This window comes from Melozone crissalis, unplaced genomic scaffold, assembly GCF_028551555.1.
Source record: "Melozone crissalis strain CALT ecotype California unplaced genomic scaffold, PUWL_Pcris_2 ptg000086l_1, whole genome shotgun sequence".
NCBI lineage: Eukaryota > Metazoa > Chordata > Aves > Passeriformes > Passerellidae > Melozone > Melozone crissalis.
In genome coordinates this window covers 97,702-110,493 of record NW_026535863.1, presented here as the reverse complement: position 1 = coordinate 110,493, position 12,792 = coordinate 97,702, and the positions used below count along the sequence as shown (strand labels likewise).

General features: G+C 62.5%; 3 protein-coding genes across 7 annotated transcripts in view; 2 read left to right on the top strand and 1 right to left on the bottom strand.

Moving 5' to 3' along the window:
- Window positions 1-5,266, top strand: part of CELSR2 (cadherin EGF LAG seven-pass G-type receptor 2) — a 31,044-nt gene extending 25,778 nt beyond the window's left edge. The window contains exons 28-35 of one of the 2 annotated variants that reach the window (XM_054290817.1): window positions 506-632; window positions 1,120-1,236; window positions 1,320-1,450; window positions 2,036-2,124; window positions 2,216-2,359; window positions 2,904-3,110; window positions 3,184-3,409; window positions 4,656-5,266. In XM_054290817.1, coding sequence (XP_054146792.1) covers window positions 506-632; window positions 1,120-1,236; window positions 1,320-1,450; window positions 2,036-2,124; window positions 2,216-2,359; window positions 2,904-3,110; window positions 3,184-3,409; window positions 4,656-4,677 — 1,063 coding nt within the window. In that variant the 3' untranslated portion in view covers window positions 4,678-5,266. Of the gene's footprint in view, window positions 1-505; window positions 633-1,119; window positions 1,237-1,319; window positions 1,451-2,035; window positions 2,125-2,215; window positions 2,360-2,903; window positions 3,111-3,183; window positions 3,410-4,425 lie in introns of both variants that reach the window. The other variant, XM_054290816.1, reaches the window with a different exon arrangement.
- Window positions 5,267-5,364: 98 nt separating this feature from the next.
- Window positions 5,365-8,354, bottom strand: PSRC1 (proline and serine rich coiled-coil 1). Of its 3 annotated transcripts, XM_054290820.1 has the most exons (6): window positions 7,277-8,353; window positions 7,124-7,194; window positions 6,356-6,697; window positions 6,002-6,158; window positions 5,753-5,923; window positions 5,365-5,666 (listed from the first exon to the last, which is right to left on the bottom strand). In XM_054290820.1, exons 1-6 carry the CDS (start codon window positions 7,347-7,349, stop codon window positions 5,551-5,553), a joined length of 930 nt encoding a protein of 309 aa, XP_054146795.1. In that variant the 5' UTR covers window positions 7,350-8,353; the 3' UTR covers window positions 5,365-5,550. The 3 variants fall into 3 exon arrangements, with proteins under 3 accessions (XP_054146795.1, XP_054146793.1, XP_054146794.1); XM_054290818.1 differs by having other exon boundaries at window positions 5,753-6,158; window positions 7,277-8,354; XM_054290819.1 differs by having other exon boundaries at window positions 5,753-6,158; window positions 6,356-6,701; window positions 7,137-7,194; window positions 7,277-8,351.
- A 351-nt stretch (window positions 8,355-8,705) lies between these two features.
- Window positions 8,706-11,550, top strand: PPIL1 (peptidylprolyl isomerase like 1). Of its 2 annotated transcripts, none has more exons than XM_054290743.1 (4): window positions 8,706-8,809; window positions 9,967-10,121; window positions 10,201-10,269; window positions 11,262-11,550. In XM_054290743.1, the coding sequence occupies exons 1-4, from the start codon at window positions 8,754-8,756 to the stop codon at window positions 11,480-11,482; spliced, it is 501 nt and encodes a 166-aa protein (XP_054146718.1). In that variant the 5' UTR covers window positions 8,706-8,753; the 3' UTR covers window positions 11,483-11,550. The 2 variants fall into 2 exon arrangements, with proteins under 2 accessions (XP_054146718.1, XP_054146719.1); XM_054290744.1 differs by lacking the exon at window positions 8,706-8,809 and adding an exon at window positions 8,885-8,975.
- The last annotated feature ends 1,242 nt before the right edge of the window (window positions 11,551-12,792 follow it).

The following is a 12,792-nucleotide window of genomic DNA, read 5'->3' as shown; positions in this document are numbered from 1 at the left end:
GGCACTGGGCACTGGGCTGCCTGTGGGGCAGGGGTAGGAGGGGACAGTGGCGTCTGGGTCATCCATGGGTGCAGGGCAACCGTGGGGAGGCAAAGGGGCAGGGGGTACGGGGGGATAGAGCAAATGGGGGGCATGGGGGCACGGGAGGTTGGGACACCTGTGGAGGGCAGGGAGGCATCAAGGGCAGAGGCCCCTGTGGGGGACTGAGGGGGTCAGGGGAGATTGGGGCATCTAGGGGGGCAGGGAGTTACAGAGCACCCATTGGGAGGCAGAAGGGCATTGGGGCAAGGGGCACAGGGGGATGGGGTTAGGCTGGGCCCACAGGGAACAGGGGAGCTCAGGGGGCTGGAGAACCCATGGACGGCAGAGTGGGTCAGGGGGAAGTTGGGGCATCTGGAGGGGGAGGGGGCTATGAGGGGCTGGGGCAACCCTGGGGGCCAGAAGTGCAGAGGGGTGTGACATGCGATGTCATTGTGGTAACACTGGGTGCCATTGGGGTGCTCAGGTCTGGGGTGCGCACAGCTGCAGTCCTACTGGCCATGCCCAGCCTGGCCTGGCTTCTGGCCCTGCTCTCAGTCAACAGTGACACGTTGCTCTGTCACTACCTGTTCGCCGCCTCCAACTGCCTCCAGGTCAGTGGGAACCACCTGAGACTCCACTCGTGGAACCTCCAGAGCCACCACCCTTGGGACCCCCAAAGACTCCAGAACCCCAAAGCCTCTGCCCCTGGGATCCCCAGTGACCATGACCCCTGGGACTCCCAGAGATCCCAGAGCCCCCTGAACCTCACACCCTTGGCACCTCCAGAGTCCCACACCTATTTGTAGGGCACCCAGTGGGCACAGAGAGGTCCTTTGCCATATCCAGGGCACTAATGGGAGATATCCAGTGTATATGGGAGCACCTCAACCACTCCATGGTGCCCATGGAGGGCACCCAGTGCATATGGGGGTCCCTCATTCCGTTTGAGATATCAGTGGAGGGCATGCTCATTCTCTTTGAGGTGCAAATGGGATGCACCCAGTGTGGATGGTGACCCCTTGACTGGTCCAGGGTGCTGCTGGTATCCTCCCAGGCTGTACCTACCCTTCCTTGTCCCCCCGCCGCCTTTCTGCCCAGGGCCCCCTCATCTTCCTGTCCTGTGTGGTGCTGAGCAAGGAGGTGCGAAGGAGCCTCCGCCTGAGCTGTGCCCGCTGGCACCACCCACCGCTGGCCACTAAGGCCACCCTCACTCCCGTGAGTGCTGGGCCACATGGGGGGGTGCCAGGAAGAGAAGGGCAGCCTGTGCCATGGCCATGACATCCTTGTGCCCTTGGCAGGCCTGTGGCAGGGACAGCACATACGTGGCAGGGCGACTGTACCCGCCCCCAGGTGGTGGGTCCTCGGGGTCCCTGCACAGCACTGCACGCTCGGGCAAGAGCCACCACAGCTACATCCCCTTTGTGCGGCGGTACTGGGCACACCTGGGACCAGGGCATGGGTTTTCGTGGGTTCCTGGGCTGGTGTGGCACTGGGATGACAAGATGGAATGGTGATGGGATGGTGGGGTAGCGGGGTGCTGGGGTGGTTGAGTGGTGGGTTGGTGGGGTGGCAATATGGCATTGCATGGCATGGGAATACTGGGATGGCAGGATGGTGGGTGGTGGGGTGTCATGGTTGTGGGGGTGTTGGGATTGGTGGATGGTGGGGTGGCGTGCTCGTAGGGGTGTTGGGATGGCTGGGTGGCAGGGCGGCGTGCTTGTAGGGGTGCTGGGATGGCTGGGTGGCAGGGCAGTGGCATGGATGCACAGCACTACAGTGGCAGGGTGACATGCACATGCAGTGGTGAGGTGGCAGGGTGGTCACAGAGTGGGGGGTTGAGGGGGTGTTGGGATGAAGTGGTGGCAGAGGTAGGTGTCAGGGTGATGGATATCAGGGTGGTGGGTGTCAGTGGATGAATATTGTGTCAGTGGGTTGGTGTCAGTCAGTGGGTGACAGTGGATGGTAGGTGTTTGTGAGTGGGGATCAGATGTTGATGAGTATTGTGTCTCCACAGGGAGGACTCAGGTCTGGCAGGCAGCCCGGGGCCAGTTCCGCTGCCCGAGCCTGGGGGGCTCTTCCTTGGCACTCAGGACCAGCCCGAGGGTACGGCCTCACCCATAGGGCGAGTGCCCCTAGCCTCGGCCCAGGGGGCAGGAGGTGTCTCTGGGCACCTCCTGACCTGTGACCCCCCCAGAGCACGACACAGAGTCAGACAGTGACCTGTCCCTGGACGACCCGAGTGGATCCTATGGCTCCACACATTCCTCTGACAGCGAGGATGAGGCCCCCCGTGGCTGGGACCCCCTGCCCGGGGCTCCGCCGGGTCCCCCCGGCCCTGGTAACACCCCCAGGGGGCACCCCGTGGAGATGGGGGACCTTCAGCCTGGCTGGATGCTGATGGGGGCACCCAATGGGTTGGGGGAGGTCCCTTGCCTTATCCAGGACAGTGATGGGGGGCACCTGGTGGGGGTAGGGCTCCCTTGTCCAGTCTGGAGTGGTGATAGGGCCATTGAATAGATTTGGGGGGGTGGGAGGAGGTCTTGCATCTTGGCTGGGTCCTGATGCAGGAGGCGCACAGTGGACAAAGGATCCCTGGTCCAGCCTGGAGTTCTGATAAACACATAGTGGGTATGAGAGAGAGGGTCCCTTGTCCGGTCTGGTGATGGGAGACACTTAAAAGGTTTGGGGTTCCTCATGCAGTCAGAGGTGCTGATTGGGGCACCCAGGGGGGAAAGATGGCCCCTTGTCCACTCTGAGGTGTGGATGGGACTGATGCAATGGGTTTGGGTGCATTTCTCACACTATGTGCTGATGGGGGCACCCAGCGAGGATGGGAGGGGGTCCCTGGTCCTGCCTGTCCCAGCTTCCTTCCTTCCCCGCAGGTGACCCCCTGGTGCCCCCGGGATGCCCATACTGGCCAGGGGAGTTTGTGACAACAGCGAGCGAGAGTGAGGGACCAGGAGGTAGCGAGGGGCTGCAAGTGCAGCCAGCAGGGGGGCAGGGACACCCCTGGGGTGACCCCCCCCAGCCCAACGGCGAGGCACTCCCCAGGAACCCCCTGCTGCTGCCCCTGCCCCACCCCCACAAAGGTATGGGCTGCCATGGCATGGGTGGGCACTCCAAATCTGGCCTCCCCACCCATGGGTGATGCTGCTCCTGCAGGGATACTGAAGAAGTGCCTGCCCCCCATCAGTGAGCGGGGCAGTGCCCAGCACCCTGGGCCACCCCCACCGCCTCCTGCTTGCACGGCTGCCTCCTCAGGCAGTGATGTGGGCCCCCTCCCCGTGCCCCGGCCTCGGCAGAGCCTCCAGGAGCAGCTCAGCGGCCTCACCCCCATTGCCATGAGCATCCGCACAGGCACTGCTGACGAGGACTCCTCTGGCTCTGAGTGAGTGCCCACCACATCTGAGGGGTGCTCACTGGGAGTTCTTTGGGTGCCAGGATGCCCTCTGGGCACCTCTTGGGTTTGAGGGTGCCCTTGGGGTGCCAGGGTTCCTGTTGGGTGGACAAGCAGTCAAACACCACTTGTTGGGTACCCTTTGGGTGCCTATCAGATGCAAGGATAGCTGGGTACCAGGGTGCCAAGGTTCCTGTTGCACTCTCATTTGGTGCCAGGGTTTCTCTCAGGTGCCCGTTGGGCACACATTGGATCCAACACTTCTTGGCTGCTCATCAGGTGCCACAGTAATGACTGAACACCCATTGGGTACAACATTACCTGTCGGGTATCCATCAGGTTCCAGGGTTCCCTTTGGGTGTCCACTGGGTGTCAGGGTGCCCAACGGGCACCCTTTGGATGCCCATCAGGTGCCAGGGTTCTTTCTTGGGTGTTCATCAGGTCCCAGCAATCCCTTTGGATCCAATGAATATCGGGTGCCAGATCCAATGAATATTGGGTGCCAGGGTGCGCATTGGTGCCCATCACATGTAGGGTGTTTGCTGGCTGTCTATAGGGTGCCAGGGTAACCAACAGGTGACCATTGAGTGCCAGTATTCCTCTTGAGTGCCCATGGGGTGCAAAGGTGGCTGTTGGTTTTCCACTAGATTCCTACTGGGTGCCCATTGAGGGTTGAGGAACCCACAGAATACCCACTGGATACCCACTGAATACTCACTGGGTGTTCATCACGTCTAACTGCACCCACTGGATGCCAGTTGACTGTCCGTGGGTGCCCACTGGATGCCCATTGTGCATCCATTGACCATTATGTGTCCATTTGGTGCCCACTGACTGTCCAAAGGTGCCCGTTGACCACTGGGTGCTCACTAGGTGTCAGGGTGCCCATTGGAGTGTTCACTGGGTGCCGGGGTACCCACTGGGTACCCCTGACCACCCATGGATGCCTAGGGCAGAGGTGGCACAGCAGCACTAACTCTACTCTTTTCTCCCCCTCTACCCCCCAGATTTCTGTTTTTTAATTTTCTCCATTAACCCAAGGGGGCTGGGGGCTCCCCCCCAAACCCCACCCCACCATCTCCCCCCAGGGGTTGGCGCTGGGTGCTGGGAGGCACAGAGGGCACCCTGGCATCCACCTCCTCCATCATGCATCTGTCTGTCTTGTTTTTTATTCTCCCCCCATCCTGCACTTTGTATCCATCCCCCCCCCTCCCCCATCTGTCCGTCCCCCCACCAGGAGCGACGAGACCTCGATCTAATGGGGACCCACCCAGCAGGCAGCCCACCCACTGTGCCAGGGCCACCAGGACAGGGAGGGCACCAGCATGGTGGGGGCGGGGGGTAGAACACACCAGGACTGGGGATGCACAAGGACTGGGAGGACATCAGGAAGGAGCAGGGAGCCACAACCATCCCCTCAGTGCACTTTGCATCCTTGCAGGGATTGGCACCTTGGGATGATGGCACAGGGTGCCCCTGTTGTCCCCCCATGATCACCCCCAGCCCCTTTGCCCAGCAGAGTGTTTTATTTAAAAAATACATGAAAATACAAAAAAAGGAATTTATAACCAACTTCCCCCATTGTGCCAACCCCCCTTGCCCCCCAAGGTGCCAACTCCCATGAAGGTGCAACCCGTCCCATGGTGCCAACTCCCCCAGTGGGGAGCATGTGGAGGGGGGATCAGCTAGGGGTTACAGGGAAATCTGGGACCTCCCCTGCCCAGGGGTGAGGCTCAAGTGGGGGAACCCAGGGGTGGGTGTTGGGGGAATGAGGGGCCCCTGGGTACTGGGGAATGTGGGGGGTTTCCTACTGCTGATGAGACCTTTTGTAATTAAAGCAAAACTCAATGAGTGCCTTGGCTCATCCCTGGGGACACCCCTGGCTCTGCCACCCCAACCTCAGCTGGTCCCTGAGGGTTCCAGCTCTGCCCTGCAACCTGTTAACCCAACGGGTGCCTTGGCTGCTCCCTGGGGGCCCCTGGTGCTGCCTGCCTCCTTCCAAAACCCAGTGGATGTCTCAACTCATCCCTGGGGTGGCTCTGCCCCCCCCAGCCTAGGTACCTTAGCTGGTACCTAGGGGGGGTCTGGGTGCCCCCAGGGCCTCTGGGTGGGTGTGGGGTGGTTTGGGGGTGTCACCTCGGGGTGCTGCTCACCGCCGTCTTGCGGGAGGACCGCAGGCGGGTGGGAGGGGGTCCTGGTTTGCACCCCGAGGCACCAGTTGTGGGGGCTGCCCGTGCTGCCCCTGCACCTGCAAAGGAGAAAGAAGCCACATGGAAACTGAGGCACGGGGGATGGGGCATCCCCTGCGGCCCCCAAACCCCATTACATCCTTACCTCTGGGGGTGGGGGTCCTCCCACCCGCTGCTGGAGCCCGAGGGGACAACTTGGGGAGGGCAGTGGGTGCCGGGGAACAGCTGGAGGGCACAGGGGTGGTGGTGGTCCTGGTGTGGGGCTGGCGGGTTGGGGGGGGGCAGGAAACTGTGCCCCCCCTCACCTTAGCCTGGCCTGGGGAGAGAGGGGGGGTTGGCGTCTGGCCCAGGAGCCCCCATGGCCATGGTGTTCCCATTCCCTTGCCATAACTACCTGCTGTTCCCCCCTGGGGGGGCTCTGACCTGCCCCGGGCACCAGCCCTCTGCCCCTGGGGAGGGCATGGCCGGGGTGGGCCCGCACGGCTGGGGGGGAGCCCCCTGCTACCCAAGGGTCCCTTTGCCGCTGCTGTGGAATTACGGCTGGGAGGTGCCTGAAAATAGAGCAGGGGACATGGAGACATCATTCAGTGAGTGCCCCCTCACCCACAGGGCTGGGGGGTTCACGATGCCCCTTGGAGACAGGGAGGCACTCACTGCCCCCATCTAGGATGGGTTTGGGGGAGATCTGGGTGTTCAGCCCAGGTGGGACACAGCCACACTAGGACCCCTACCCCTGGGTCTCACCTACCTTGGGGACACCGGTGGCAGCAGAGGCCCCCCGGGGCTTGGCGGGGGGGCGGGGGCTGGGGGCAGGGCCCTGAGACTCCACGGTGGGCAGGAGCGCCCGCACCGGGCTATCCTTCACCACGAAGGTCTGGCGGCGGGGGCTGCGGGGTGTGCTGGGGGGTGTGGAGGCGGGTCCGGGGGGGTCTCCGGGAGCGGGCAGGTGACACCCCTCCAACTGTGCCGCCAGGCGCGTGGCCTCCCGCACCATCTCTTCCAGTCGGGCCCCACTCAGGGGACTCCAGCGCCCGTTGCTGCCCCCGTGCCGGCACCCCCTGCCCGGGCTATCCTCATCCTCCTCTTCCTCCTGGCTGCGGATGGGAAGGGGGGAGGTGGAATGGCTGTGTCAGCCCCCCAAACACCGCTGCCAAGAAGTGGCAGGAACCCCCCCCCCCCCCATGCCACCCAGGACCCCATTCATTGTGTGACACATCCCGCAGGACCCCCAGAACCACATCTCTGAGGGGGACATATCCACAGGACCCTCAGAACTGTGTTAATGGGGTGACATGTTCCTTAGGACACCCTCTTTGGAGTGTGATGTCCCTCATGGCCCCCAGGACCCCAGCTATGAGTTGCACATCCCCCACAACGCCATCCATGGGGTGACATGTCCCCTAGGACATTGACAATGAGGTACCCTGTCCTCCACATCCCATCCTATTCCCCACGTTCCCAACTACAAGGTGTCTTGTCCCCCCTGTTCCCATCCATGGGGTGCCCTTTTCCCCACCACCCTCCCATACCTGTCAGACGGCGACAGCACACCGAAGTCGAAGCTCTCCTCGGTGACAAATCGAACATCTAGGGGGACACTGGGGGTGAGTCCCGGCCCCCCGTGCCAGGGGGGAAACATGGGGGACATGCAGCACTGGTGCTGCCGTACCTCGGTCCTCGGCCATCGCCTCGGGGCACCGGGGCCACCTGTGGGAGCTGGCGGGGGTCACCACCGACCCCATCGGGGTTCCCCACCCGTGCCCCTACCCGCCCCTCGCCGTGTCCCCAACCCCCCGCGGGGGCCCGGTGGCGCCAGCCAGCGCGCGGGTGACACGGCCAGTGCCAGGCGCCGCTGGGCTCGGTGCCACCGGGATGGGGACAGGGATGGCTCCGCCAGCGCCAGTAGGCGGGGGTGACACCGGCGACCCCCGCGCGGGGAACCCACAGCCAGCATCCCCAGCCCGGGTGTCCTCAGTGCCACGGTGGAAAGTCCCAGCCCCGCACCCTGATCCGTGCGAGTCCCCAGCGCCACAATGGTGGTTCCCAGCCCCTATCGGGGACCCCAGCCCAACACTGAGGGGGACCAACCCCGCTGGGAGGTCGCAGCCCCACACCCAGGGGAGCCCCTGTTCCACACCCAGAGGGTCCCAGCCCCACACCCACACTCCGATCCCGAGGGACCCCCAGCCCCACATCTCGATCCTCAGGAGGTCCCATCCCCATGCAAGAGGACCCCATTCCCGTACCTAGAGATCCCAGCCCTTCACCCCCAGTCCCTTAGGGACCCCAGCCCCACACTGAGGGGTCCCAGCTCTGCATCTCGATCCCGAGGGAGTCCCATCCACATTCCTAGGCCTCCCAGCTCCCAGCCCCCATACCGGGGAGGGTCTCAAATCCAAACTCCGACCCTGGGGGTCCCATTCCCACTCCTGGGCCTCCCAGCCGCACACTGTGGGCTCTCAGCCCCATAATGGGGCGATCCCTCCCCCACACTTGGTGAATCCCCCAGCCACTCACCCCCAGCCTAGGAGACCCCAGTCCCACATTGGGGGGTCCCAACTCCAGAGTAAGAGGGTTCCAGCCCCACCGACGAGTCCCAGCCGCGCACCCCAATCCTTGGTGACCCCAGCCCCACACTGAGAAGGTCCCAGCCCCCACCGGGGGTCCGGGCCCCGCAGCCCCAGCCCTGGGCGTCCTCAGCCCCTACCAGGGGGTCCCAGCCCCTCACCCGACCCCACGTCTCCCCATCTCCGCATGGCGTGGTTTACCCGGCGCTCCGCGGCCCACCCGATCTCCCCGCCGGTTTCCCCTGTCCCCGGGGGTCCCGGTCTGCCCTCGTCCCCCTCTCCCCCGCCACCTCACCGCCCCCGGCTCCCGCTCGTCGCGCGCGCCGAGGAGGCGTGGCCTAACGAAAGGGGCGCGGTCTCGTTCGAATTCCCCCTCCCCTTGCGGCTCAATCGCGGCGCGCCCGCCCCGGGTTCCGATTGGCCTGCTCCCTTTAGGTGTTCATTCTGATTGGCCAGTCTCCTCGCCTTTCGTCTCGCTGATTGGCTCTTCCCCTCCCCCACGCCCCTCCTTCAACAGCTGGGGGTGTGGCCCGGAAGCGCGGTGCCTGAGGGTCGTTCCGCCATCGGTGCCTCCGCAGCATGGCCGCCGTCCCGCCCGACTCCTGGCAGCCGCCCACCGTTTCCATGGAGACCACGTAAGGGGCGGGGCATCGCCCCGGTACCGGCACCGGTACCGGCACGGGAGGCCCTGCCCACCCCTTGTCCCGCCCCCTTCCGCGGCACTGGCGGTAAATCGGTGTCCGCTCCTTCTCTCCCTGGCTTCCGTGCAGCCCCGGTGTTCTTGAGTCCCTGATCCTCCCGGTACGGGGCAGTCCCCGGTGTCCGTGAGCCCCCGGTATCAGGCAGACCCTGAACTCCACAGGTGCTAAGAAACTCTCAGTGTCTCCAGAACGGGACAGCTCCGCTATTCCCCAGCATGAGCCAGTCCTGGTTTCCGCCCCGATACTAGAGGGCCCCTGGTTCCCTCGGTCTCCTCCCTGGTGTTCGTAACCCCCAAGCCCCTCGGTATCAGGCAGATCCCAGTGATCCCATGGTATCCCGTTAGCCCCAGTGTCTCCCGATACCGCACAGAACCAGCCAGTCCAGCTTGTTTCCCCGGATACCAAGAGCCATCCCTGTCCTCCTGGTGTCCCATTGCCCCCCATCCCCTCTCACCCCTGTGGTCCCTGTCCCTGACTGGCCCTGGGGGATATGGGGGGGGAGTGAGGGATCACGTTGAGGTGTTTCCTGTTACCCGTCCTTGTTCTTGTTCCCATTCCCATTACCAGTATTCCTATTTCCCATTCCCTGGATGGGCCTGCTTGGTGCTGGAGCTGTACTTACAGCACAGCCCCCTGACTTTCGTCTCAAACTGGGTTTGGGGGGTCACAATTCTTGCCCTGCAGCTGCAAGAATTGACCCTATAGGTGGAAGAGTTCACAGCAGGGTGACCCACCCCATCTCCTGTTCCCATTCCTGGTGCTGTTCCCCATTCTCAGTGTCATTCCTGTTCCTGTTTTCCCATTCTCAGGATGGGCTCTCCAGTGCTGGAGCTGTACTGGCAGAAAAAGCCCATAGCTTTGGTCTGAAACTGGTTGTGGGAATCACAGTGTGATGACCCTGTCTCCAGTTCCCATTCCCATTCCTGTTGTTCCCATTCACAGAATGAGCCTGCTGGTGCTGGAGCTGCACTGGCAACACAACCCCTGGCTTTGGTCTGAAGCTGGGGATGTGGGTACCACTTTGGGATGTGGGGATTACTTCCCCATTTCTGATACCTTTCCCGTTCCCATTCTCTGTGTTCCCATCCCAGGATGGGCCCACTTGTGCTGGAACTGTACTGGCAACACGCCCCCCGCACCTGCAAGAACTTTGCTGAGCTGAGCCGCCGCGGGTACTACAACGGCACCAAGTTCCACCGCATCATCAAGGACTTCATGGTGCAGGGAGGGGACCCCACGGGTACTGGTGAGCACAGGCCTCTGAAATCTTCCTGGGACCCGCCCTGGTGCCAGGGGTTCCTGCTGACCCCCAAATTCCCCTGCAGGCCGTGGTGGCGCCTCCATCTACGGGAAACAGTTTGAGGATGAGCTGCACCCGGACCTGAAGTTCACTGGTGAGTGGGGCCAGCACTGGGAGAACACTGGAGGGACATCCCTGGGACCCCAGGACCCCACCTATAGAGGGGCAGGACCCCTGAGAACACACTTGTGGAATGGGATGGGATGTCGCCTGTGTCTTCATCCCGGGAGTGACATGACTCCCAGGACTCCAGTCATGGGGTGGGCATGTCTCAAGGAGGCTGGTCATGGAGTATGTCCTCCAGGACCCTGGCCATGAGGTGGCATGTCTCCCCTGTCCCCCAAGATCCTGTCTATAGGGTGACAAGTTCTCTGTGTCCCCAAAACCCCATCCATTGAGTGACATGACCCCAAGGAGCTTTGCCATGGGATGCCCTGTCCTCTATTTCCGCATTTCTGATGTGACGTGTCCCTGTGTCCCACAGACACCAGGATCCTGGCGATGGCCAGCATGAGGCTGGACACTAACAGGAGCCAATTCTTCCTCATGTTCCCCTAAGACCTCTCCATTGGATGGCATTTTCCCCATAACACCAGAACCTCAGCCAGGGGATGACATGTCCCTAAAACCCCATCCATGGGGTGGCATGTCCTCCATATCCCCCAGACCCTGTCCCTGAAATGGCATGTCCTCCAAGACCCTGGCCATAGCATGGCTTGTCCCTCAGGGTGCCAGGATCCTTGGCCCATGTCCCACAGGCACTAGGATCCTGGTGATGGCCAGTATAGGGCTGGACACCAATGGGAGCAAGTTGTTACTGATGTCCATTAAGACCCCTCTGTCAGGTGACAGGTTCGTCTGCAGCCTGTCCATGGAGTGACATGTCCCAGGGATCGTAGCCATAGGGTGACACCCTCCAGGATGCCAGTCTTGGAGTGACATGTTTCCCATGATACCGGGGTCTTGGCCATGAGATGACATCCTCCCATGGGATAACATGTCCCCTGTCATGCTGGAACCTTGGCTGTGGGGTGGCATGTCCCCTGTATCCCCATCCATAATGTGACATGTCCCCATGTCTCACAGGCGCCGGGATCCTGGCAATGGCCAATGCAGGGCCGGACACCAATGGAAGCCAATTTTTCCTGACACTGGGCCCAGCACAGTGGCTGGATGGGAAGCACAGCATTTTTGGGAGGGTGTGCCAAGGAATGGGGGTGCTGGGCCGCCTAGCCATGGTGGAGACTAACTCCCAGGACCGACCCCTCGATGATGTAAAGGTCATCAAGGCGTATCCCTCAGGATAGGGGTTCTGGGGTGCCCTCCCTCCAAATTGTACTGCTCATTTATTTGTAATAAAGGAAGTTGGATGTGGTGGGCTCCCTCACAGAGTGGTGGTTTTAGGGGGAGGTGGGGGAAATGTCTTTGGCATAGTGGGGTCTGGGAGGTTGTGAGCCCCCCCGAAAAGGGTTTGTGGGTGCCCTTGGAGGGGTGGGTGTCTCTCCTTGGGGACATGGAGCTCCCAGTGGCCCCACTTCCTGGGCATGCAGAGTGGATGCCAGAGACCCAAATTTACCCCTATTGTGTTGTGTCTGTGTGTCCTCAAAGTTTCCTGGGACACCCCAGAATGTCCCTCTACTATGGACCCGTTGGATCACTGAGCTTTGGGTGGAAAGGGGGGGTTGGTGCTGTCTCCCCAGAGTGGGCACCCCACACAGCACTAGGGACCTTCAAACTGGCAGCGGAGTCCTCAAGCCAGCACACACTGGGTTCTCCCCCAGCACTGGGTTACACCCCCCCAGCAATGGGTGCCCCCTCTGGCTCCCGATGTCACCCCTCTTGCTCCTAGTGCAGGACCCGGGACAGTACTGGGAGCTGCTGGATGTTACCAGAATGGTGCAGGGGAGGTACTGGGAGCTACTGAAGGATAGCAGAGGACTGGAGGACTCTGCATCTGCAGTTGTGGGGGCTGTGGGGATACTGGGAAGGTTCTGAATGAGGGGGAACTAGGGGGATTGGGACCTCATTCTGTGGAGTGGGTGGTATCGAGAGTGCAGGAGGGCGCACTGGGAGTGTCAGAGGGGTGCTGGGGCTACTGGGGAAGGAGCATCGGGGGTCCGGTCTGGGGGTGATCCCGGGAGTGGTACCAATGGTCCGTGGTGTACCGGGGTCTGGAGGCAGCCTCGGGGCAATCTCAGGGCAGTAGCAGTGGTCTCGGGTAGATCCCGGGGCTGATCATTGGTACCCGCGTCCGGGGGGCACTGAGGATGGGGAGGTGGCACTGGGGACGATGCAGGGAAAGGCACCGGACTTCCTCGGACTGATGCCGGGGATGTGGGGGTGATGCCGAGGATCTGAGAGCTGTCCTGTGGGACAGTACCGGTGGTCAGAGGCGGTCCCGGGAACGGTGAGGCAGCCCGGCGGGCGATGCGGGGGAGGCGGCAGTGGTCAGGGGAGGTACAAGGGATTTGGCGTTGAACCCGGAGCGATCCCGGGAATCTGGGGGGGATCCCGGAGGCAGTACCGGGCTTCCAGGGGGGAACTGGGCTGTGGAGGCGGCGCTGGGGTTGATGAGGGGGATGATCCCGGAGATCTGGGGGCGTTTCCGAGGCGGAGC